This window comes from Xiphophorus hellerii, chromosome 3 (assembly GCF_003331165.1).
Source record: "Xiphophorus hellerii strain 12219 chromosome 3, Xiphophorus_hellerii-4.1, whole genome shotgun sequence".
NCBI lineage: Eukaryota > Metazoa > Chordata > Actinopteri > Cyprinodontiformes > Poeciliidae > Xiphophorus > Xiphophorus hellerii.
Window position 1 is genome coordinate 14954804 of NC_045674.1, and position 27714 is coordinate 14982517.

The 27714-nt window shown below is 37.8% G+C and overlaps 1 protein-coding gene across 2 annotated transcripts; it reads right to left on the reverse strand.

Moving 5' to 3' along the window:
• Positions 1–546: 546 nt before the first annotated feature.
• rprd2b (regulation of nuclear pre-mRNA domain containing 2b) lies at positions 547–27284 on the reverse strand. Of its 2 annotated transcripts, XR_004338701.1 has the most exons (11): positions 27063–27284; positions 19522–19651; positions 19203–19384; positions 16748–16830; positions 16524–16650; positions 14212–14387; positions 13188–13473; positions 12707–12958; positions 11447–11614; positions 9364–11357; positions 547–698 (listed from the first exon to the last, which is right to left on the reverse strand). XR_004338701.1 is itself a non-coding variant. In XM_032558320.1 (10 exons), the coding sequence occupies exons 1-10, from the start codon at positions 27256–27258 to the stop codon at positions 9439–9441; spliced, it is 3519 nt and encodes a 1172-aa protein (XP_032414211.1). In that variant the 5' UTR covers positions 27259–27284; the 3' UTR covers positions 5970–9438. The 2 variants fall into 2 exon arrangements, 1 of the variants encoding a protein (XP_032414211.1); XM_032558320.1 differs by lacking the exon at positions 547–698 and having other exon boundaries at positions 5970–11357.
• Positions 27285–27714: the final 430 nt, after the last annotated feature.

Here is a 27714-nt window from a genome sequence, read left to right on the forward strand (position 1 = left end):
GAAGTTATACTTTGGTATCAGTTTTACCAATAGAATATATTAATCTTTAAACGCATCAGCATCAAATTATTATCAGTAGGAAGATTTTGAAACGACTGTTTCAAAGAATGAGCCACACGGACTGAACTGGTCAAGTTTTATCAAAGCTTTTTTCTCATTAAAATGATTTTCTAGTAATTTTATGACTTTCTTTTGGGAATATTGCATCTTTGTTCTACCAGTATAATGACTTTATTGTGGTAGTATTGACTCTACACTTTGTCTGTCCCTAATACTCTGTCGTACATACCTGTCTCCCTTCAGCCGAGTCAAACCCCAGAAGCTGTAGTTCACAGTCTGCCTCTAGAGGTCGTCCCAGCTCCCACAGCTCCCCATTCACTTTACACACCAGGACTCCTTTCACCCTGAAATAAAACAAGGATTTACATCTGCAATCATGCAACACCTGATTGCAGGTGTTGCATCACCTTGTGAAATGTCACAAGAGAGACATTTCTGCCTCTCTTGTGTATTTACCTCAGACTCTGTGCAACATAATGCGGTGTGGTTACTCCAGCTGTTCCCTTCACCGTCTGTCCATTAGTTAGGCGGACAGAGAGAGGGCTTTCTCTAACTTTTTGTCTCCTGTTCTTGTCTCTTTGTTCCCTGAGAGACTCAAAGACTCGCAGGCGCTCAGACAGGGCTGGAGACAACTGGAACTGCAGAGGAAAAATGGAAATATTAAAAAGAGTAAGCAGGCACATCGTGAAACATGACGAAAGTCAGGGAATGAGTAACAGTCATTAAAATTAACAGCATTTCATCACTTCAGTTGTAAATCTTATCCTAAAGCAATGTTTTTGTAACAGGAACTCATATTTTCACCTTCCTAAAGTAATAGCGTAAGTCACTTTTTTTTTTTTTTTGCCAAAAGTGACTTTTTTTGTTTTTAAAGCATATTTTGGAACGAAAGAGGTGGCAATTGTTTTGCCAAAATGGCTTACCAATATAGCAGAAAGGTGACGATATGTTAAAATTACTGTTCAACTCTTAGCTGAGTATTTTATAAGGGTCAAGGGTTTGGAGAATAATAAGTTATAATGTTATTTCATTTGTTACTCCCTGCCAAATAAAATGAACATCAAGTCATGATAATGATGGTTCTCATATATCTGGTGGTCCTCAGGCTTCCTCTAGTGGTAAAAATGTGAAATTCAAACTTTATGTCTAACCAATAAAATAAGGCCATCACAGGAATGCAACACATTTTTTATTTCAAGGTTCTAGAATTGAATTTCTGGAACTTTTATTACTTTAATCCATTTTCTTAAATATACAAAAGAATGTTCTGAATATTTGGCAGATATTTCCACAGAGGTTGGGTTTTAAACATTGGACATCCATCAGACGTAAAAGGAATGAAAGTGGTAAAAAAAAAAAAAGGAATAAAAGGGAAGAATGGTTTAAAAAGGAAGGGAAGAAGAATGGAATTGAGAGACAGAGAAACAAAAAACATAGAAGGTAATTCACAAGGAAACAAATGGAGGAGGAATAGAATGGAAGACGGAAATAACCAAAAGATGGAATGAAATCAGAAAAGGACAGAATTAAGGAGGAAACATTGGGAATAATAGAAGGAAGAAGGAATGAACAAATGAACAACAGAAAGAAATAACTGGAGGGGAAAAAAACTGTTGAATAACAGGAAGGAAGAAAGAGAGGAACAAAGAAACAAATGGAATAATGACAGAACAAAATAAGATGGATGGAAGTAAGAAATGTTTTTAAAAACAATCTTTTTCCTGTATTGCTCTAAAGCTAGAAACCCCCCCCCCCATAAAATCAATTTACACTCATCCAGACTCTGTAGGAACTCTGTACTCAAAAGGTATGTTGTTCAAGCAAGCTACAAGATCCTGGTATGTAAATTTAAAAAAGATGTGGGGAGGAGAATATCCAGAACAATTTCAGAAACTGGAGTGAATGACAGTGAACCAGAAAACATTCATGTTTTTTTTTTTTTTTTTTTTTTTTTTTTAGCAAAATCATGTTTGATTTCTTCAATGCTTTTAACACAATCCAGTCTGATTTGCTTTGTCAGAAACTACAGAAGACAAGTGGAGACCTCAACAATCATGTTGAAGGAGTATGTGTCTAGCCTGGTGATCAGCAGCACAGGCGCACCACAGGGAACTGTACTCTCACCATTTAGATTCACTCTGTACACTTCAGACTTCCAGGACGAAACAGAGTCCTGTCATCTGCAGAAATACTCAGATTATTCTGCAGTCGTCAGATGTGTCAGAAATGGGCAAGAAGCGGAGTACAGAGATCTGGTGGACCTCTTCGTGTCATGGTGTGGAAACAAACAACTCATCTATAATGTGAACAAAGATGGTTGTAGATTTCAAAGGAAACTGGGTTAGAGTAAACTCTATGTCCATCATGGGGGAAAAAGTAGAAGTGGCTGAGGAATATAATTACCTCAGTGTCCAGCTGGACAACAGACTGAACTAGAGATGCAAAAGAGAAGCATCTACAAGAAAGGACAGAGCAAGCTCTATTTCTTGAGGAAGTTTGTGTTTTTCAGTGTTTGGAGCAAAATGCTGCAGATCTTCTGCAAATCTGTTCTAGACTCCTCTAGAACATCTGGAGAATATTGTACAAATGAGATTTCTTTATAAAATGAAGAACATTACAGACAACCCGGTGCATCCTCTTCATGAGACTGCTTTACAACAACAGACTGTCTTTAGCCAGAGGCTTTTTCATATGTGAAAAAGCAATACTGACTCCTACAGATCCTTCCTGCCATCAGCATCTACTACCCTTTCAAGAAATTTCAATAATATGAGTTAAAACAACATTTGATTTTTCTTTGGGACTAATAAGGTTCTTTTGAACTGACTTTTGAAAAAGTACTGGTGGCCATTTCAGCAGCATCACCATTTGCATTAGTCCAGCTAGAATACTTGAATTTAGCTATGGGACATTAAAGGCACATTCTCTTTGCAATAAATACATAACTTCATTCCATTGACAACTTTAATATCTGTTCTTGTGCTATAAATATTATCAATATAAGTAACTGACAATGGCAATTTGTTTTATTTGTAGATAAAAAGAATGTCAATACACTGTCTGCCTGATACATTTGGCAGATATTTGTCATTTGGCATTGAGTAAGTAAACCAAAGACAGACATATCTGCTAGACAAAAAGCATTTCTGTGGCTATGCTGACAGTAAAAGTGAGGCTGGGACCATCTATCATTTAAACACATTCAGGCAGACCTCAGAGGACAGTCAGTCAGTCTCTGTGTGCTGATTTATTAATAGTAACCCTTCACTTGAAGCCTCCTTTAGACACCGTTTGCATGGCAGAGCAGATCTAAGCAAAATGGATCAGTCACATGAAACGTCCCAAGTACCATAAAAAAAAGCTACAGCTTCAGTCAGATCATTTAGGTTTACAAATGCAAAACTGTTATGCCAAAAAAAGTGGCAAAATTCAAATCCTAAAAGAAAAACATTATCATAAACATGAAAATGTTGACCTTGAGAAATGACCTCAAGTGTGGAATGCCAAGCTGAAAAAGAAAGTGCTGCATCATTGTAATAACTAGCACTGGCATAACATTATGAACAGTATGGGTGCCCTGACTTTGCAGATCCATGTGCAAAACAGCAAAGAACTGTGTATTCTGCCACCTTTCTGCAAGATCCAGCATTAACTTCTACAGCAATCTGAAATAGAGTAAGTCATCTGTTGGATTTTATCAGATGGTGGTTTAAAAACGTTCCTTTCTTGGGTCGCTTTTGATTAATATTGACCACTGCAGACTTGATCACCCCAGAACAGCTGCAGTTTTGGAGATGCACTGACCTACTTTAGTAATCACAATCTCATCCTTATGAAGCCCAATTTTCCTGCTGGTAACACTAAATCTGAGGTGAGAGTTATCCTGCTGCTTAATATTGTTAACTAATGTAAATCCTAATGCTAATTATTGGAAATTAAAATATTCTGCTGGGGAATGTAACTAAATGAGAACACCCACAATCCCAGAAAAGTCCAAGAATTATGCAAACATTTTGTAACTAATGACAATATTGATACATGGTATGGTTTTAATTTTGGGGTAGCTGAAAAAAGGGTAATATTAATAAAAAAGCAAAGAGAAATTTGGTTACATCAAAAATATTCCTATTAAATTGCTCTTTTTCCCCAAAGGACATTTAATTTAATATAACTATCAGCTAAAGCAAACTGTTTAGTCAATAATAAAAGGTTTAAATGCGTAATTACACTTGATAATAGATGTACAAAACAGAATTTGTTTACACACATATTGAATGGACATCAGTTTCAGCTCATGACATGACGACACACAGTAAACACACTGCCCTGCATGCTAACGTTAGCCTCAGTTAGCTTCCAATTGCTACAAGTTTCCGCACCTTGCTGTACCTCCTTCGTGAGTGGAGTGTCGACCTACTCGCGAGCAGCATAAGCAGCTGCGTCACCGCCATCCTGAACGCACCTGCCCAAAAGTTTATTTACAAGCATGCCTCATCTCTCTTCCTCCCTATGCAAGCGGCCATAACACAGGAAACACGAAAGTAGGCAGAGCGGCGGTGACGTTCGTTGAGGTCACATTCAGTGACGCAGATTCGGGAGCAGCGTGCGCGTTCGCGGCCAAAAGCCGGAGCGCGCTTACACTCAAGAGATGCGCCAAATGGACGGAGAAAAAGGAAGGAAGGATGCAGGGCGCGACACACTGAAAAACGACTAATTAGTAGTTCAAATTGAAGTTATTAGTAATCAATTTAAGTCAGAAACTCTTTAAGATTTCGCAGTAGACATTCTGCTGTATACGGGCGATAAACAAGGTGGAAAGGGGCTGTTTTTGTGCCTTCTCTAGTTTTAAATACATTTATTCGTCTAGTTAACAGCCAGATAGATTTTTCAAACATTTTCCCCTTAACGTAAGCATTCCTTCAGTCATCAGACATTCGCAACACATTTTAATCCTTCAGTTACAAAAAATATCACATTTAATATTTAAGTTCGAGAATGTGCGAGCAACGACCTTATTTACAGATGCACTGAAATGTATTGCTCTTCTAAATTGAAAAACTAATTTCAATGATTGTAGATGCTGTACTTTGAATTTAACATTTTGATTGATCTCATTAAAACCTTACTGATCAAGACGACGCTTCAAGATGGGAGTACCACCAATCTGCCACACGAAGGCGCTAGGGCATTATAAGAGCAGTCGATCGTGATAATATCACACCTTTCAGCATATCATATATTTGCCATTATTTCGGTGTCTAACAATTCCCATCATTAATCCACTGACATACTAAGTCATCTACTATAGTCTAACTCAATAGGGGTAATGTATGTGTTCAGCATCTTCATGAGCTTCCAGCTGGAAATCCAAAATAATTAAAAATCAATGCTTACAAATGCCAAAAACGGTAGATTAAAATATGACACGTTTTAACTATAGATAATTGCCAACAATAGATTTGGAGATGAAAAAGTTCTTTCCTGCTTAACATTAGGTTGATGGTGTTTTGTAAATGAATAAAATTCCATCTGGGTCATAAAACATTGCAATAGGTAATGCAAGGTTTGTGACTGTAAATTGGCTAACTTTGGGGCAACTAAAGGTAAAAATAGTTTTGGATATCATCATATTTATGTCTGTAAACAGGAAACTGCATGGCAGATGAGATAAAAGTAATAGGAGCTTATGAAAATAAAACGGTTGCTACGCTTGTCCAGCAAAATGTGCTGACATATTAAGTGAAACCATTACAATTGGACTTAAAATAGGAACAGATTTTCTAGATCTTAAGGCTATAATCTTCTATAAAAAGTGCATGTTTTCCTTGAGAGGTAGACTTGTATTCTCGTTAACAGCTGCTGCAGAATGTGTGCATGTTCATCACAAGAGAAAGGACTGGACACTCAAAGACCAGTGATATAGCATCATTGATGAGAACAGCAGTGAAACGTGTCAAATATATACAGACCATCAGCTTCGGTACATATTCAGTCATTTTCAAACTCAACTTTTCAAATTAATATTTCTTGTTGTGAAATAAAAATACATTTATAAACACACAAAAAAGAAAAAGTTCGACATGTTTGGTGTTTGCTTGCAGATGTTTAAGAATTAACCTCTCTAATAACTCTCCATGTAGTGTAATCTCCGCAAACTAACCTCATCGTTAGCGTTAACTGCAGAGGTGACAAGACGGGCATCGTGAAAACTGTGATAACACTGAGATACATTTTAAAACTTGATTATCACCAACGTCATGCAGAATGTGAAGCATTATTTAAACTTAATCTGCAGAGGAAACAACAGATTTGACAAAGGAGTTATGGGGCTTGGAGGAAAACAATCTGCACCTTTCAGGTGGGCAAAAGAATGATCACATCTTGGAAACAATTGCTGCCCCCCTTTCCCACTAGCTTTCGAAGTTGAGCTGAGAGGTGCAGAAATGCTCTGGGGAAGAAAGCACAGGAGCTTGAAGCAGGAAAATTAAATGAAAAGGTTTAGATGCTGATTGTTTCAAATATTTCTTCCTTCCCATCCCCAACTCCACTTTTATACTGATAACCAGAAAATTCATTGCAAATGTATATCCTGGACAAGTTGCAAAAAAAAAATGAAAGGGCAAAAAGCTTTAAAATAAATTCAGCTTTTACTGATGTAGCATAATCTTATACTGAAACATTTAGAATAACAGACTTTAATTTTTAAAAAGTCATTCTTTGAGATGTTTAAATAGTTGTTCTTTTACTGGATAAACTCACTTTTGCCGAAATGCTGGTATACCCAAGAACTATTTTTAATTCAATCTAACTGAAGCACTTTATTTGTTCTTTACACTTTTTACTAAATCAGAGTGTAAATGAATTCAATACCATATGTTTCTGTATTTTGGGGCATAAATAAGATGCAGGGGGTTCATTTGTTTCAGCTGCTGGACTTGGATCCATATTTGTCTTGTACGGCAAGCCGGATGGTACCAGAGATAAAAGACAAGTAACCAAAAGCTCACTGTAAGGGAACTAGCATTTTGGGGTCCAAATAACCATAGCAACCATTAGAGATGCCTTTTTCAGTCATAGCCAAACATGGATTTAGCTAAACTCTACCAGGACTTTAACAGAACCATGTGCTTAGATCAGAAGATGGTGGATGGTGGGTGTCCTGACGGTTTTAAACGCTCCAACACAACTATCTCCACAAAGTTCTGCTGAGGCCTGATAATGAACATTTGATTCTGGTGCGTTAAACCTGGGAAAACATTAAAACATGCAGGATAAATGTTAGCATGAATCTCTGTCCCATTAGAAATTATTGACAGCATGGTTACAAGTATGTGTGCCCCTTTATTGTTTGCATATTCTCTTGTGAAAATAGTTTAAAAGTGTTAAAAATGTTATACTGAATAAATGTACTCAAATTAAATTTAGATTTTTTTGGTTAAATTGACAGTATAGGATTAGGCTACAAAAAGATGCATTTATTTTAAAATATCTTTTCCTGGGCTGCCCAAAATGTTGCATCCATCTGTATGCAGTTTATGCAAAGCGGTGCTTCCTGAAAAGTGGGAGGAAATACAGCCCAAAAGATAAAATGATTTAATTCAAGGAATAGATTGCAACCAATTAAAAATACCCCCCTTTTCAATTTAAACTCTTGATTTTATTCAAGTAAAAACTATTCCTTTCTGCTATTCAGTGTTCATAAATGAAACTTGAACAGAACACACGTTATGTCTGTGAAAGGAAATGCTAAATTATCCCAACACTTCTTCAGAGCAGTGATTTCAAAAGGAGAGAGCAAGAAAGTTATGCAAAACATTGCAAGAAAAAAAAAAATCAAGGTTAAAGCTTATCCAAAGGCCTTGATCACAGTGAAGACGGGAAATAAAACAATCACTTGAGACATTTTTAGAAATAAGTTTGAAGAAAAAAAAAAAAAAGGTATATCAACTCAGTCACTCTTTATATTTACAAGTTTAGAAATGTACAGTAGGGAGGAATAGATAGATGCAAAAAGGTTTAGCAAGAGAAGAAGAATATTTACAGTAGTTACTCTGGAAATCAGAACAAGCGTTAAATTCACCTGCGACAACAAACGCCACATCAAATGAAAAAAACTGTTTCAAATTCTCAGTGTACAGCTCTCACCACAATTATTGGTACTGCTGCTTAAGATGTGTAGAAAGCCTTGAAATGAGTTGCCATGGAGACGCCATGACACTATTGTTGCCGTTTCCAAACAGTAAGCCATCTCCCTTACCATGCTCCTTACTGGGTATGCTGGCAAGACTGGCTTGGGTCCTGTTCACCATTCCAGTTTTAAAAGTTACAATTATTTTTCCGACTGCAGGTAAGAGCTTACGTAGGATGTTCTCTTGTGTTCCCCATTTTGAAGAGTGTCAAATCATAATTATAGCTCAAGGAAACTTCAAGTCATGGATTAAAAAGCAAAATATAAGTATATTTGCTGACATACAGGTAATTTTTCTTCAAATTTCAGTTAAATTTCGCAGCCACAGTGACATAACAGTTAAGATTTCTACACATCTTTATCAGAAGTGCTGCTAAGTGTGGAGGATGCTGTACACTCTTGTATTTCTAAGAGGAGATTAGTTTGGAATCGGTTTGCTTTAATTTCCGGGGAACATGTCTAAACATTTTAGAAAATGTGATAAATCTCACTGAAATACTGAGAACTTGTTCTTCTTTTTAAATGAAGCCAGATATATCGGGGTACTCATTCAGCTCAGCATAAAGAGTTATAACAGTACCAAGCAACAAGTCTGCATAAGAGTAAATGCTCTAGATGGCTTATTTTCTTTCTATACTTTTGGGAATAATTTTCTTCATCTTCAGAGAGATTTTATCCTCATCTTTATGCCAAGCTTCAAACCAAGTTGGCTGGTATGAGAAGTAATCTTTGTGTGTAAAGCAAAGTGAGGTAATGCACAGACATCTTAAAATGCTAAGTTATTAATTTTAGGCTCCTCTTATGTCTTTCTTCTGACATCTCAGGTGAAGTAACCCCAGAATCACAGAGAAAGAAAAGTATTGTTTAATTTCTGCTTGAACTATCTGTTTTATTCTTGTAGTTACGCCATTCAAGGTAAAGCATCTAATGTGTGGAGAAATGGAAGAAAGCAGGTTATACAACACTCTGAACTATGTCACCGACAACCTCTGAGTACAGGGTAAAGTGAGTGGCCACTAAAGCAGAAGCATCAAGACTTGATCAGCTATTTACACACAACCTAAGGTAAGTTTCCTTCAAGCTAAGTAACAGAGTAAAGATATCTGGGCTCATACCAGCAGGGCTAACACACTCTGCACTGTTAGACGTGTGGCTTGCTCTTCTCATTCAGCTTGTCATAGTCGACCGCTTCAGTAGCGCGGGGGAAGGTAAGGCCTCTTCTGCGCATGGAAGGGACCGCCGCCGAATGGGGGTCCGGCTCGCTTCCCTCCATGAAACCCACCCATGGGGTGGTCTTGAGACAGGCTGCGGCCTCGCATCGGGGGTCTCTGCTGCATGGGAGTGGCGAGGATCGGGGGTCTGGACGTGGGTAAGTTGAGGAGGGGGACGGGGTTGGAGCCTGAGTTGTGGGGTGCAGCTGGAGGGCTGGGTGGGGGTTTGGAGAGAGAGGAGTCTCCTGCAGGAGAATTAGGCGTGGAGGGAGAGGGCGTGGAGGATGTTGGGGAGGGGTGAGGTAAAATCAAAGGCTCCTTCACTCGGCCGAGTAAAGGCGGAGGAACGCCAGGTGCACCTGGGCGGTGGAGAGGGGGGGTATGGCGAGGGATTAAAGGCTCTTTAACTGTGCCGGGACGGGGTAGTTTAGGGGGGTCGCCTAGCAACGATGACATGAGTGGTGGAGGGGTCACCTTCCTTCCTCTGGGCCCCATTCTGCTGTGCTCTGCACCTTTGGGTCTTAGTGATGGAGGAAGAGGCAAGCTGTGGTCCACAGGGACCAGGATCCCCCCCACCATGACGGAGTGGGGCAAAGAAAGGTGAGGCGGCGGAGGCGAGAGGCGGTGCATGGAAGGAGGTGGAGGCAACCGAGGGATTGGGGGAACAGAGGCGAAAAAGGAGGCGGAGGGATGAAGATGAGGTTGGAGCATCGATGGAGGAGGAGTCTGCATGTTTTCAGGGTGGTACGGCATTGGGAACGGAGGCTGAGGAGGGAGAGGAAGAGATGGAGGAGGGTGAAGATGTGGGATGTGGTGTGGTGGAGGAGGAGGAAAAGGGGGAGGTAGAATGGAGGGGTTCATGTCTTCAGCGCCTCCCTGACCCATGTTGAGAGGAGGGGGTAAAACTTGGGGTGATGGAGGCTGACCCTCCAAGTATTCTTCCTCTTCGTACCACATTGAAGCCCCTGGCCGACTCCCGGCTCCTCCCCCTCGCCGAGAGCCTCGACCAATCAAGCGGATGCTCTCAACTGTCTTGATGCGCTCTCCGGCTGATGGCCGGTTTGAATACCCCAGAGTTTGGATTGGTGCTCCTTCGGTGTGGGGTGACACCAGTGTCTCGATGCGATGGTACTGACCTTCCTTTGTGTCTGCTAGCCTCTCTTTCCCACTGTCCTTTTTTCCACCCAGACCCGCATCGTCGGAACCGGTGCTCGCCTTCCGAGAGCCAGAAGAGAGTCTCCGCTCTGCCAAGGCTCTACTGTTCCGACCCTTCAAGTCACCGGCAGAAGAAGACGACACCTGCTTCCTCATTATGTCTTCGTTGTTTAACTTCATGCCGCTCCTTTTTCCTGCACCGAATCTTGAAGAGGAGGAGCCAAGAAAGTCTCCGTTGTTGCTGCTTCCGGTTGGAGTGACTGCAGCATCCCAGGGATCATTGCGGTAGGCTGTGGGTGAGAGGTTATGGCTTCCAGAGGAGCCCAAAGATTCTGGCATGCCTCCAGGTGTGTCCATGATCTCGTCCTGCGTCGGCGTGCCAGCTGCCTCGTCCCTCACCGGGGTGCCGTCAACGCCATCGGGACTCGCGTCGCCCAGCGCCAGGCTGAAGCCTGGATTACCCTGCAGGAAACTGTTGATCTTCGATTCTAGGCTGGGGGGAGAGGAAGAAGGAGCTGAGGTACGAGGAGGGGGTGGAGGAGGAGGTGGAGGAGAGAGCTGGCGCTCCTTCTCCCAGTCTCTGGCTCTTCCAGGTTCGTCTTGTTTGAGACTGTTCCCCAGAGCGGGTTTTGTCTTCGGGGTGGTTGGGGTTATCGGGGTTTTGACACTGGAAGAGTCTGGGGAGGTTCGGTTGGAGGGAGCGGTGGAGGTATTAGTCACACTTTGAAGGAGAGATGACAAACCTGTTTTGAGATGATTAAAATAAAAAATAGAAGTGACATAAACTGTGTAGTAATATTCAGCAGTAATTAAAGAGAGAAGTGTGTGCAACCTGGTGTGTTGGTTTTAGACAGAGCGTTTAGTATCCCTTCAGGGGTGATGTCAACACGTGACAGGATGCTGGCCAGAGCAGGACTTGGCGGCGTCCCTTTGGAGGCCGCTGATTGGGCGGTGGGGGTGGTGGGTGTCCCAGGAGACGGCCGAGGAGACGGAGTAGGTGCTAGGAGAACGGCAAGGACAGAACAGACAAATCAAAACCACAGTAAATATAAACCAAAGCGGGCAGTTATCCATTTTTTTAATGGTCCAAGGACTCATACACTTTTCCCCACACTAAAATTCAAGCACTTTTCAAGCATTTTCAAGGTAAATTTTCAAACTTGTCTAATCACATCTAGTATCCTTCACAGAAGGCTTCAGAGAAGGCAGACATTTTCAAACAAGAGGGAGTTGTTAGTAAAATTAATTTACTCTCCACATGAATGACTGAATATATATATATATAAAAAAACGCTATTTTTCAGAAATCCTGAAAATACATCACAGATTTGTCTCGAAATTAGAAATCCTGTAAACTGGATGAACATTAGAATTAAAACATTCACTGTTTCTGGTTGTTGATGTCCTGGTGAACTGCGGTGGTAGTATAGTAGCAGGGGAGACCAAAGCTGAACATTTTAACATACTAAGTAACTGTGACAATAACCACATGCTAAATTATAATTATTCAAAGAGCAAAATATGCCAATTTTTATTAGACTGGCTCCGATTTGTGATCAAATACCAAAGGTCAAGAAAGGTAAAATTTGATTATTCATTATTTATGATAAAACTAAGAGCTACCACTGTTATAGTATGTAAATCACAAGTTTTTCCTTTAACACAAAACAGCAAAAAGTAAAACTTTAGACTTTTGCTTTAAAGCATAAATGTTGCTAATCTTGTAATTCCTGAATTATTTGCAGGATTAAAATCACTGCATAATCGTTTCAAACCTAATAAAGTGGCCAGTGAATGTACATCTACAACTCTACTAGGATTTTTGTTGTACATTTTTAGCTAAAAATAGCTAACTATTAGATTTTAACACATTACGGCGTTATAAAGAAGACGGTGAGAAGTGTTCTTGTAACCAGCCTGCAGCTCTGCATGTCCAGGCAGTCAGTTTGTATGCCTAGCTAATTAAAAGCAGGAAAACCATCACTCCTAAAAACCTGCAAATTAAAAAAATATATGAAGAACATTTCTCGGTCATCAATCGTGAATTTAGTTTTTCTCTAATTATAGAGACCATGACCAACTCCAAACCCACCTGTGTTCTTCATGGCAGACGTGAGCGAGCTGAGAATGGAGCTGATCTTCCCCAGGTCCACTTTGGCCAGGTTCACTCCCAGGGGCGTGGTTGGGGTTGTCGTAGCTTTAGCAGATGTCGGAGTCACTGGGGTTGCCGTGGTAACAACAGAATGGCTGGGCTTGGGTGGTTTTGTTGGCGTGCTTGGAGGTTTTGACGCCGCATCCGACTTTGTCTTGGAAACAGCCCCTGATGGCTGGTCTGACTTACCATCTGGCAAAGGAAAAATAAATAAAAAAAAGTGTCCCAACTTAATACAATGCTGCATTGTAGAAGAACTTTATGCTTTGAAAAGTGCAATTTTTTCAGGCTTCCTTTTCAACAACTTTTTCTATTTATTTATTGTGGAGCACATACTTATTGAGCTGAAGCACTTTGAAAAATACGACTCCTTGACTTCTGCACAATAATTTGAGAATAGTGCACCTACGACACAGCTCACCCTGCGCAGCACCAGCGCATGCCTCCTCATCTGACATGTCCATGTCTTCCATGTCTCTGTTGTCATTTTGGAGCTCTCCTTCGTCCATGGCCTTGCCGTCCAGCTCCGGATCCACCTTGGCCCTGGCCTTCTCCATGTCCAGAAAGGGTGAGTCGGAGCCAGTGGGTGAAGGAGCGTCTTCAGAGGGAGAGGGGATGGGTGAGTCCTCAGGGCCGGAGAGTGATGCCTTGAGAGAATCCAGTTTCTTTTTGAGGCTGTTTACTCGGTTGGCAAAGGCATTATACGCCTGAAGAGAAGAGGGGGATTCAACAAATGAATGGACAATAAATTAATAACAATATATATTGTGAGAGACACGTGATCAAAATCAATAGATAATACATCTGACAGAATATTCAATATTTAAAATATTTCATATTAAACCTCTCATGGCCAGCTAAGCAAGGTGAGTGGCATCAACCAACTCACTCACTCTCTGGTTACCTAGCAACAGCTATTTGAGTAACTTGTGGTTACCTAGCAACAACTTGTTAAGTAACTTGCGCAGCAGCAGTTTAAGGTTTTGCCACTGTATTTCATAACTGCTTAAAAATAAACAATGTAGTGGTGTGAAAAACTGTGGATGAAACAGAAAAGGTCTTGTTGCCAGTTTGGCAGAATTTAAGATATTTAAAGCAAAAAAACTAGTAAATAATTATCAATATCAACTAATATAAAATGCTTACATCATATGTCAGGCATACTCTCCAATCCCACTTGTATTAAACTTTATTTTGCTCCATGCAACTCTGTGTTAAAGCTGTTTAAGCTAATCATTCATGAACAAAGACTCGCTTAAACATTTGGAATATTATGGAAAAGCTTTCTCATTCTGTTAAAAACACTTTTTCTTATTTGAATGCAATTGTGTCATACTTTCAAAAAGGTTAGCATGTAAATGTATCTGTCAAAGTTCTAAAAAATAGCTTGAAAATGCAAATACAAGCATCTTTATCATTGTATTTTAAACACACAACACACTTACATTTGCCACAATCTTGACCTCCTTGTATTGCATCTCATAGAAGATATCTGCATTTCCCAATGCTTCAAGCAGGGGAGGTCCAGTTTTCAGCTCTTTCTCCAGGAAGCTGACAAACTCCTGCAGCTTCAGACTACCATCTTCAAAGTCCTTAGCAAAATTATTTCCTCCTGCTTTGTCTAAAAAGGGAGAAATTGAAAAAACAGAATAAAGTTATTTGAATTTTTAAATATTTCAAATGGAATGAACTGATGTATTTTTGTTAAGAGTGAACTGCTGAAGAGGAATGAAGTGTTTTACGAAAGGATGAAGGAAATTATTTGTGCACTAATGCAAAACTGTGAGTTTATTGCAAATTTTCTACAAAACAGTCAGAAACACTGGGTTTAAGTTTAAATCACCTCCCCTTATGGGTGGCAGTATTTCTTATATAGTTTTTTATATATAGTTTTTCTAAGTTACTACATAAAGGTGCTCACTTGAAAAAACAACAACTTGTGTTTATTATGAGAACATAAGATAACAAAACCACTTCTCTTGTTGTCAGTTTATCTGAATGTGTGTTTTGTTGGACAAGGTTCTTCTCCGTTTCACTCACTGCACATCCATTAACATTTTTCTAACATCATCATGTAAGAAAAATATGATGATCTAACCTCTCGCTCTGCCCCAGATAGTTTTGTTTTTATCATTATTCAGACACTTATTAGCATATAGAAGTATTGATATTATCAATTAAGATAGTCGCTAGCGTCTGAGACCTGGTTTTCTAAAAAATGCGTGTGTGTGCGCGGTTTATGCTCCTCCTCTGAGTATTATCAAACTCCAAGGTCATAGGCTGAGAGCTGACTGCAATCTAACACTTTGACTGACTGCTTAAACATGTTTGTAATTCACTACAAGAATGCACACACCCCTCCACTAGAAGACCACTTTTTCCACCCCAAAAGTTCTCAGTGGAGTACTTTCACTTCATTTTTGTCCAATACAGTGAACCCTCGCTATATCGCGGTTCACCTTTCACGGTCTCGCTGCTTCACGGATTTGCACCGTGCTCTGCATTCTGATTGGCTAAACAGTCTCTTCGCTTCTTCTCTACCTGTGTGTCGATAACGTTGCGGTTTAATATATACACGTATGTAAAACAGCTTGCCAAATTTAAGAATCTTTTTGCCCAGAAGAAAAGAGCCACAACAACTACCGATAACTATGTTCTTCTCTTGAAAAAACACACCTTCACCGTGGGCTTTGGAAGAAAAAAACGCTACAGAGCGGAGTCAGGATGCAGCAGCTCAGTCAGAAGAGAAGTGAAATACACGTGAGTCACTATTTGTCCTACTGTACTTTTTTTTTTTATAATCATTTTTCATTTTCTCCCGTTCTAATCCAATGTCTCGAGTCGCGGTGTGGCGGTGCTGATCTCCGCAATTTGAAGCCTTCAGTTCGTATTGATGATTAAAATTATTATTTTACAGTACAGTAGTTATTTGTAAAAAAACAAACAAAAAAAACATTTATACAGTACTTTTATTAGTTAAACAAATACTTGGGCCTGTAAAAAAGTATTATTCTTTGGTTTCAATGTATTATGGAGTATTTTGTTGTATAATAATTGTAAAAAAAAAAAAAAAAGGTTACTTCACGGATTTCGCCTATCACAGGTTCTTTTTGGAACATAACCCCCACGAAAAACGAGGGTTCACTGTATAGTGTCCAGGGTTTCCCACAGTGTATTATAAGCCTGGCGGGCCACCAGGCTTAGCATTGTTTATTTATTTTAGTTTTTTTATTATTGCCTTTTTTAAGACTTTGTAGTTGGTGTTTAGGGTTTAATCTTCCAGTCTTCCAATAACACATAACTACCAAGTGATATTTTCAAATAACCTGTCAATTTTTTAAAAGATTTAACTAAAAAACATGGCAGCCGGCTGAAAGACTGCCCTAACGCCCTGAGCACCAGGCTTAGCAAGTTTTCTGAGGGAAAACCTGAGTATCAAACTTATGCTGTATTAGTATATCCTTCTTATGTCTTCCATTATACAAAAATTATAAAAGAGTGGCATACCGTCTCTTCTGCAAGATTTTCCCTCAGTTTTTGTTGAGTCACAAAAAATAAACTAATTTCATCCGTCTGGAATATATTTGGCGGTTAAATACAATAAGATCAACCCTATTGATAAACTTTTAAATCATCTTCACATGTCGTTAATATACTAATGTCTTCAAAGCCTTCTGATGTCAACTTTCCAGACTGAGGATGACGCTAGAAAAAGGAGGTTTGTGATTTTAGGGAAATTATCTGGGAAACACCTGACCTTTAAGCCTTTTGAAGGCCTCGGTATTGAGGACATCCACCCTGAGCGTCTCTAGCTGCTTCTCTCTGATCTGCTCTTCAGCAGCAGCCTGCTTGTGTCTCGACAGCTGCTCGATAAGGAAGTGGGGCTAGAAAAGAGCAAAGATTAAAAGACGCAAGTCAATTTTGTTTTAGGCAAATTTTAGTAGCACAATTTCAAAAGAGTAACAATGAAAGGAGGCTTACTGTAAACTCTGCAACAATCTTGGACTTCAGCGCAGCTTTATTAGGTGGAGTTTTAGTGCTGACGGCTTTGGTGCTGGTGGGAGCTGAAGAACAGAAACAACATTAAAACACAGAAAAAAAAATAAAACCATTTTAATTAATAGTGGTGCTGGGACATTTGTGAACCTCTATCTGTTTATTTTTCGGCATAAATATGATTCAAAGAGGTGACAGGAAGAAAGAAAACTTAAAAGAAAAAAAAACTGAAGAATTTTCAGAGTAAAATGATCCAGTTTATCCTCAACATCCCTTTGCAATAAAAACTAACTCAAGTCTTTGTAAACTTTATACTGTATATCATATCCACAAGTAACTCCCAGTCAGTGACGTGCGGTCAGACGTGTATGTCATCATGGAAAAATAATAAATAATGATAAAATAATTTATATTGCTATTTTCACCCTGTGGTTTTTACTATATAGTAACTATTTCTCATTTAGCTCAATTCTGATTAATTTTTCTTCAAAATCGCAGAATTTTCGCATTTTCCTATTCAAATGCTCGGAAGCTGAGCCTCACCTGGGATTGATCAACCTCTCACTAACTGCACTGGCTGCCACTCTATGAGAGCATGTTCCTCCTGTCTGTACATCGCCAATAAAATGGTCAAAAACATTTAATATATGAACTGATTTTCTATAATTTAGCGTATATAATGTACAGTGTTTTTTGCTACCAGCTGTGTGTGTAACGTGTTTTGTGTGCTGAGGAGCGATCAGAAACGGCAGAGAACAGATTCGAGGTGAGGCAGGCAGTTCTCTTGCCTCATGACAGGGGGCGCTCATGAACCCAGACATTGTGGCTCCACAACTGCAGAGTAAGAGACAGTAACAGCGAGCTAGCCATACAGTAAAGTCAAGGGCATCGATATATTTCCAGTTTTCTCCTCTTATCACAGCTATCACTTATTAATAATCACAAAATAAACATTAAGCCTAAAACCATGTTACTGTAACAGACTGAATGTTCTGCTCTTTGTGTGGGAAATATTTGAGTGATTTTTTTTGTGGCGTTGTTGTCAGTTGCTATGGCAACGAGTCTGCGCGTAGCTGCGCTGATACAGAGAGCTAGAAAGAAGTGGTTCTGAGTTGTACTTCAACAGTTTTTCCCTTTGCTGTGGAGCACAGCATGAAATTAATAATATCTACATGTCCAAGTTTGATTGAGTTAACGGAATTATTCTACGGCGGCAGCGCGGCTATGCATGTCGAAAAATTGTCTTTTTGCCCTCCAACGTTGTCCGCATGCTCGAAATTTCCTGATGTAAACAGTAACTTACAGGGGGTCTATTGTAAATATAAGCTGTGTAATATAATGCAATGATTAAGTCAGTGCCTCACCAGCTATGAAACTCACCGCACGTCACTGCTCCCAGTAGTCACTGGGGATACGGGTCACCAGCGTTAGAATAGCTAAAATCTACAAATTCTTGGGATTTTCACTAAAAATGCTAATCACTGTCCATTTTAATAGTCTAAGCACCAAATATGCCCTTAAAATGCATGTATGCATTAATATTTGCAGCTAAAACCATCCTATCGCTACTGTAGAAGCTAATAACTACAGGAACAGCCAATCAGCAGAAAGGAAAATGAATGACGTGATAGGCTGGTTTGTGAACGCTAGTCATTGCATTGCGTTATGTAGCATTGCATCAGCTTTCCAAGCTGCATTTCTTCTGAATATTTCAGATAGTCTCTCCACTGCATACATTTATGTGTGACTTTACATCTATGATCAGTTTACAAAAACCTATGTGACCATTTTTCCTTACAATTTGTGTCTATAGTTCAGAATTTATGCTTTCCTTGCTGATGCTAAACCAGCCTGAACCACACAGCAGAGCTTCGCCATGAGACATGACCATGTTTTACAGGGAAAACAATCTAATCCTGAAGTACATTTGTTGTTTTTAAGCAAACTATTCTTACAAGTAAAAATATAATCTACATAGCTTATGAATAAATAAAAGGTAGTCCACCTAAAAAAAAATTCCCCCCTCAAACTTTATCCATCCATTGTTTATATTTGTATAAACTTTCTTTGTTTTGATACAATAACTTTGAAACTGAGTTTAGCTCTAATAAAGATTGAATTTATGTTACATTTGAGCCTTTTTACCATTTATAAAATATCTGAACTAATAGATTTTGACTCAGTCCGTACGGATCAACAAATTAATTATGCTGTTCTTCATTGTGCTAAGCAACATCACTAAATGAAACCAGTTTCATTTACTGATTTAGATTTTTTTTAAATGTTCAAAAACATTTTTAATCAGGACGACAGGTAATGCTTCACTAGAAAAATGAAGAAAATACAGATTTCTGAATTCAAATAGTGTTTATAACATTTCAAGCACCTCTTAGGATCATCTGGATTTGATCAACACTAAAGATTTAAAATAAAAGCTGACCATTATTTGATGGAGTCTCCTTTTCCTTCTGCTTTTCTTTCTCTTTTTCCTTCTGCTTTTCTCGCTCTTTATCCTTTTTGTGCAGGCTGGCTTTGAACTGTGCAATCACTTCCTCGGGATACACATTCCTCTCCTCCCAAATGGAAAAGATCCTTTCAACCGATTTGCGGACTTTTCCATCTCTAACAGAGAAAAACACACACATTGTCTCAATGAATACCAGGGTTGGTGCATTTTCTTTGTCACAGACCAAACTACTAAAACAATACGCAGGTTTAGCTCCGACAAAGCGCTGAGTAAACACAACGAAGCTACTCACTTGACGAGGAGGGCAGCATTGGGAAGTACATCGGAGAACGCCGAACGAAACACAATGGCGTTCTTTCTTTTGCAGTTTTGGATCACATCGTTGGCAAGATAGAAAAGATTCAAGCGATGACTGTGGTCGGCTACAAAAGAAATGAATAGAGAGGTTAAAAGAGAGAAGGACAAAAATAGCTGCAGTTTTATCCAGCTATGCTTGATATTTGTTATTTAATTTTGTTTAGCTCTATGATGCATCCTCATCCATGCAACTACCCAACTAATTAAAAATTTTGCCAGCCTGGGGAATTTTTCTGTGTTGCGTTTGTTGCTGCTTCTTGGACTCCTTTGAAACAGAGATTTTTAATCTCAGTGAGTTTTTATCCTGGTAAAATAAAGGTTAAATAACTAAAAATAAAAGAGAATAGCCGTTTAGAAGCAAAACATTCTTGGCATTCACGCTTTAAACTAGTTTTCAATAAATACACATGCATGTTTCAGAAAATATCCAAGACTACAAAAAAAAATTACAAAAATATAGTGAGGTAACATCATCTTCTTTAATGTAACAAATTTATTTGCTTTTAAACTACATTAAATCAATTCCAGTTGCACAATAAAATATTTGGTTGCTGATTTTGTGACAACAAAAATTGCAGGAAATATATCTGTTGCAACATAAATACACACACAGTTCAGACAAGCAAACTCTGTTGGTTATTCAGCAACGCGGAGCACACATTTTAAAGAATTATTTTACCCAACACCTCACATATTTTTTGCACAATTCACCCAATGTCCTCGTCGTGCAGGTGCATGATATGCTGTTCTATTATTTTTCGAGGTGGTCAAGTTTACCATCTCAAGTGGATTTATACTTTCTTCTTTACCATGTCTTTCATTTTTTTAAAACTGCAAAGTAAATTAATCCAACACCAAATAAAAATATCCAGTAACCCACCAAAGACTGATACTCATAACTCATCAGATCACTAGTTAATCTAAGGCTACATTTGCAAATTTATTTATTTATTTATTTTGCGTGGTTCTTCTTACTACTAATCAAAGAGAGTTGACACTATTGTAACAAGATCATAAGACAAAGAAAGCTAAGGATTAAAGAATTGGATGATTGCTTCAGCCGTTTTCTGTGTCTGGTTTCTTCTGGTGCAGAATTATGCATGTCTCACGACACAAATGAGACATAACTGTTCTAACTGCAGATGCTTTGAAAACTATCAGATATGCAGCAGATTTTGGGATGGAAACTTCAGAATTGACTGCCATGATAAAGTTGATTATGAAAAAACAAACACACACACAAAAAAACCCACAATTTGAATGTGTCACATTTGTACTGTGTGTGAGTGTAGCCAAACATGAACAAAATGACAAAATGACAGAAGTAAATCCAAAGATCCCCAGTAAGAATATGATAATTTCACAAGCGAGGGTTTGCAGAGTCAAAGTAGACTCCAGTCCCTGAACATCGTTTGATTTCAAGTAAAAAGCAAATCTATTTAAATCCACAGCTACACTGAAACACAGGAGGGATTTTTCTAAGGCTCCGAGTCATTTTTATCTTGAAATAATAAAAATCCATCAATTTAAATGCCATAAGCTCTGAAATTTAAGTGCTTTAAATTAGAAATGTATTCCTTTTTGGACTTTGACGGGGTTCTTTCCATGAATGTAATGTTTGTGACTAAATAATTAAAGGGGTCAGATTCCTCCGTGAATTTATCAGATTTACATAAAGCTGCACAATCGAATGTCAATTGCAATGTCAACATCTATTTGTGTAACATGTTTCAATTGTAAAAGAGTGCAGGAATGCAAAACCTGGAAATGAGTTGTACTTTAAATGACATGCACATAATTACTGCAAGAAAATAAGACTTTTAGCTTGTTAGATGTACTTTCAATGGAAAAAAAGAAAATATGGAACAACTGTAATCAATAGCAGCATGAAAATATTCAGCAACAGAGCAGCAATAACTTGTTTTGCTGATATTTTGCAGCCCTAGCCGTATCTGTTGTGAAGATTTGTATCATTTAATGTTAAACTTTCAAACTGAGGACAGGTTAAACGTTTTCTAAACGCTTAATCAAGGGGATTAAGTCAATTAATGCAGTTCTGTGTACAGCAAAGATACTAATAGCCCTTGAACATCAAATTAGGATGTGTACAACAAGACCACATAATCTTAAATAATGCTCCAGATCTTTTATGTGCAAGTCCAGGCCCGAAAACTGTTGATATAAGCAAATTGAAAAGACCTAAAGAATCCGATGCAGCCGAATGACGCTGTAGCAGAAAAGATCTTTACATTAAGGAGCTTTTACTGTTGTGTTAAAGATGACGAGACTGAATTTTATGCTCTATAACACAAAAAACGGGTCAAAACTGAACCACATCATTCTGCATCAAACAAAATTTACTGAAAAAAAAACATATATATGTATATCATGCAATTTATGAAACCTTTAAGCATTATAACTGCTTTAAGTTTAAACAAATGTCAACACTGGAATATGGACTGAATTAATCAACACCAATTACTGTTGATTACTTATTATACTTACTTATATTTATTCATCTGTAAATCTTTTGTGAAAACAAACATGATTGTTAGCCTTTTTAAAACTATTTCTAATAGTTTAAAAATTAAACTGTTTTTATCAGCCATTTTAAATGGAAAGGTTTATAAAAATCTTGCCATTAGGGCTGAAACAATTAATCAGATTAATCGTGAGGAATCAATTATTGTCAACTAATTTAGTAACTGATTAATTGTTAACTGAAGAATATTATTTGCTGAAAGAACACAGTCAGAGCATAAAAAAACAAAATAGTCCAGCTTGTGATTACATCTCCTGACACAGGATTAAGCATTATCATGAGCCTCAGATATTAAGGCAAATATTTAAAGATTAGCAATTTTTTTAGATCCATAATTGTGACTCCTGTTTAAAAATAAAGTTCCTGTGTTTCCTCATTGTACTGATAATGTCAGCTTGTACACCTGGCTGAAAACACTTTGTTAGAAAACCACTGAAGTCAAGTCTCCTCTGTACTCAAGTCAGGTATTGTGAAGCATTTTGACCTTCCACAGAAAAAAGAAGCTGCTGTAAAGACACAATCTGAACAAAAATCACCACTAAACAATTAACCAACAAGGATCCTAAAACAAATCAACATGAAGAAATTATTTTATTTTTAATGTTTCATCACCTCTGGTTCAAAATACTGATGAAACATAAACCTGGTAATTTCACATGAACAGATTATTCCAAAACAGATACAAATGAATGAATGAAACTTTTAATTTCTATGCTTTTTGGCATCTTAGAATTAGCTGAAAATATTCAATGTCAATATATACACCCCAGTAAACTTTGAACTGAATAATTGTACATCATTACAGATGCTGAAAAACTGTTTGTTAAAGCTTTAGTCGGTCTATGTGAACAAAAATTAGGTTTATTTGTTTTCCCACATTTTGCTGAAATCATGTCTTATTTCTCTTTAACCCAGTATCATACCACACTCCTACTCCCGATTTCTCCATTGAAGATTACTGTAAATAAGCTCGGATGCACTTTCAAAGGCCCCCACTTTAATCAAGCTTTTAGAAAATGTGCCTAAAAAATTACAATGCCAATATTTTCAAGCAAAACATTTAAGAAATGAGGCAAATTGAGGTTTCCACCACACAAACTGCCAATATTTAGAATCAACATGTATCATCTTTACTTAAGATTTAAAAACCCAACCTGTTGTGAACTTGGATCAACTAATATCAAGAGTCAGACTCAAAACAGTGATCCTACAAATCCCCCAAAATACAGCTAATATAAATAGCCTTTTCATATTTACATAATACACATTTTTATCTGGAAAACTCCAGTCAGTCTTACAGAAAATATAATAGGGTCTTCAGACTAATATTTTAATGGTCAACCTATGTGTTTTTATCTGAATACTAATGACTGAACCAAATGAACCTGTCTGAGCTAAAACCCAACTCCAGCTGTCCTGGAGGCGTTTTCTGCAGACTGTTTCTGGAGTTTATGATTCTTTGTCCTCAGTATAAAAACGACGTGTTGACTCTCTCAGAGATTTTACTCTGGTCTTTCACCTAAAAAGAGCTTGGATAAATTTTTTTCCTCCAAAATACCATGACAAAATCTTAAACATATCACTGCATTCCCTTGTTTTTACACGCTTAAATTAAGAATAGTTAACACCACGTGCTCCATATCTTCCCCCAACAGAACATGACGTGTTTATTAAAAAATATACTGCTTAATTTGTAAATATTTAATTGGTTATCTTACCCAGAAGATTTTAAACAATTCATGTTACTACTCAGATTCTGGCATCAATCTTTACACCATTTCCATCTAAAGCTGAGTTTACAAAAACATGCATGAATATTTAACATATCCAAAATAAACTGCCAACAAAGGAGCAAAAAACAGCAACTTCAAGCAACATCTCAAAGTTTTATAGTCACTAGTTATAACTAATCAGATAATTATTAATTCCTGAATTTCTTCTAAATATTTTTGCCTCATAATATTCTCTACTGTGTTATGGGTTTAAGGATATGATGAAGTAAATATTTTCTCTTTTAAAAGCCTCAGTCAATGTTTTAGCCGTCTTTATAGTCACACTGTATTATTTAACTTCTCTTTTTAGCTTCGATTAAATCATTTTTGTGAATTTTATACTTGTATTATAGTTTTACAAAGCACTCTGTGCGGAACGAGTTACAGTAATAAACTTGATCTTTCCATCAATACTGTTCTTTAACAGACTGCATTTCTAAATTTAGGAGTTTGTGTCCATAAAAGACCTGGAAGACTGGCTTCAAAAGCATCAATAAATGTTCAGGATATGACTTTAAAGAACAAAAGTTGCTTTACCACCTGAAGACAGACTGCTTTTTGTACACAAACCACAATCAGGGATACTTGGAGAAAATATAAATCAAATGACATTGCCAACAACCTCTAGCTTTTGGAGTAAATACAAGACTATTCCTGAGGGAATTTAAATAATGAATCAACAGACTTCCAACAACTTGGGTTTTTCTGTCCCAAATTTATTTTAGAAAAAAATCTAAATGAAAAACTTCAGCTCAGTAATGATGAAGAAAAAGATCTGCGAAACCCAGTACACTTAATTCGGCTTTCACCAACATCAGCACCACTAAGATTAAAACTCATATTCAAGAGTTTACGATTTATTACCAGCAAAAAAAATGTAATCCAGCATGAAGTAAACCAATTTCTTCAGTTTTACAGAATGACTCCCAACACCTAAAAAAAATACCTGCATCAAAACAATAAAACTTGGGAACCCAGGGTTAAAAAAAGATTTAAAAAAATATATATAAAATAAAAACATGACAGGAAAACACATTCTAGACTGAATTGGGTCTGGGTCAGAATGAAATTACAGCAGCTACATTGTCTGTAGTTAAATACCACAAAAATTCCTGCATTTCGTTCCAGGTAATTCAGGGAAAAAAAACATCTAATCAATAAATATTATTGTTAAATCCCACTTTGCCTCAGAATCTGTTTTACTGGCCAAGATTATGTGCATATACAAGAAATTTGACTTTGGTTTACAAGCACACAGCCTCTGAACACAAAGTAGAAATACAAAACCTTAGAGAAAATAAAATAAGAATAAAGTAACAACATGCACATGTATTTGCAGCCATTTTTGGATTTAGATATGTAGAAGTACAAAAAAGAGACAGTTTGCTATAACTCTGAAAATATGTTTATTTTGCTTCACAGTAGTCAACTCCTAAAGTTAAATCAGACCAATTTAGGTGAGAACGACCAAAATTATTTCTATCTGCTGAAAACCACAATAATAAAACTCAAAGTCAGAGTTTTACATGTAGATTGAATAGAGAGAAAAGAAACTGTTAGAGGCTAGACAATATGTTATCTTTTGTAGGATACACAATACCTATTTGTAATGCAAAGGACTGTGTGGAGTGAAATATTTGTAAGCTAAAATATTCCAACAAATGTTTTGAACTTGTAAATGTTATGCTAATGTAATATTTAACAAGTTACAGAGTCTCACGGTAGCAGATGCTCACACCAGACACAAATAGCATAGATGAAAACGCCAAAGATCAGAGTGCAAGAAGTACAGATAACAGAAAAAACAAATAAACATAACTGATATTGCCATCTCATCATTTTCTGATCACTGTGAAACCCTGTGCACATGTGCATCTTTTTTTTTTACACATGTAAACTTCTGGTTTCAGCTTTAAATGCATATTCATGTACTTAAACATAAATGAGTTACATTATTCTAAAACCATGAACACCAAATTTAGCAGAAGCTAAAAATTAACGCATCAATACTTCAGATCAGCTGGAATGTTTTTATTAAATGAGGCACCAAAAATTAAATGTGAAATTAAAGCCTATCAGTTGTTTGTTGAGTCTTCTTGTTTAGTTTGCTTGGAACATTTGAAGGATCAATAATTTTAAAAATATCCAAGACATGTCTCTTGAAGTACCGACCGCTTTATACTTTTTAGTATCTGGAGGAACCCTTAGTGAAGTGAAGCAACAGTGAAGCTGTGCACAGGTAGAGATAGAGCAAACTGTACTTCTTGAGGAAGCTCCTTCAGTGTTTGCAGCAAAAGGCTGCAGCTCTACTAGAACTCTGCTGTGAAGAAGCTTCAGAGAGGGACTTAAACTGGCTCAACAACCTGATAAAGACGGCTGGTAAGGTTCTGAAAAACTGAAGGTGGTTATGCAAAAGAAGGACTTGCTCATAAAATCAAGAAAATTATGAACAACTTTAAAACATCTTCATAAGACTGTCTTCAGTCGGAGGCTGCTTCAGATTTGCTGTATTACAGACTGCTACAGGAGGACCTTCCACAGCCATTATTAAGTCATGCATTCATCAAATCAATCGCAGTACAAGGCAGACGCACTTGCTCGACTAATGCACTGTGCAACAATTAAATATACATTGCACATTACACCTGCAGACTAACGAGCTGCGACTTTGTCAATATGCTAAAAACTACAGAAAAACAAGTTCATTCAATTGTGCTCATAAAATAAACAGTAAACATCTCATCAAAACACGCCACACGAACAGCTATTAAGATGCAACCGAACCTGTGTAAAAAGTGACCCAGTTAAAGAAACCAGCTACGAGTGAATCAAGATCAACACATCCCAACTTCATTTGTTTAGAACAACCAGCCCGTGTTTCCCAGAAAGGCCCATCAGTAAACACTGCCATCAGCGACACGTTAGCTATGCCACCATTAGCAGCTAATTTTAAGTAGCATCACCTGCGAATACTTCTGAAAATAAATCGCTCGTTTAAAAGTAAAAAAAATCTGAAAAAGTAACAACTTTTGCGATACAACGCAAAGCACTGCATAAATTAGCCAAATATATTGACGAGTTTTGCAAACTATACGTAGAAAAGCCAAAAATCAAGCTTTTGAATTAGCTTGAGGTATGCTAGCTAGCGGCGCAGCTACTCACATTTCTTGAGCCACTTCATCCAGTAGCGAACAATGAGGCCGTGGTGTTTCTTGTTTTCAATGCACCACGTCGAGAGGCTCTGTATCGACTCCATAGTATTGGAAACTCCTTGAAAGCGGCGGTCCAGTGAGGCTTCCAGAGAACCAGTGGAGCTGCGTGCTCCCTGCCCGCTTGCAGCGCCTGAACCGGCCGCCATCTTCCCCGATCTGTATGCTGATGATAGGGGCAGTGGCGGTGCTACACCAAATTTACCAGGGGGACAGAGGGAAGGTGGGGGCAGTGTTTTTTTCATGGGGGCTCAAAATAATTAAAAAAGCAGTATTTTTGTGTAATATATTAAGTGAAGCACAGAGCTTAAGAGTCACTTGCTTTTCCAGGGCTACAGCTTGCAGACCACTGATAAAAACTACAATCTAAAAACATTGTAGAATTTGCAACACCTTTCTTTTTAATTGTTAAAGTAAAATTTTAAATTGATCCAATGAACCATAAAGTTTCTGCACATATCACAATAAGAAATTAATTTATTTATCATCTCCTCAGGACTAGTCCCCATCTAGAACTGCCCATAGTTGGAGGATGCAGCAAATTGGGGTAAAGATGAAGAGCTGTAGGGAGAAAACTTTAAAATGGGACTAGTTAATGCAAAGTT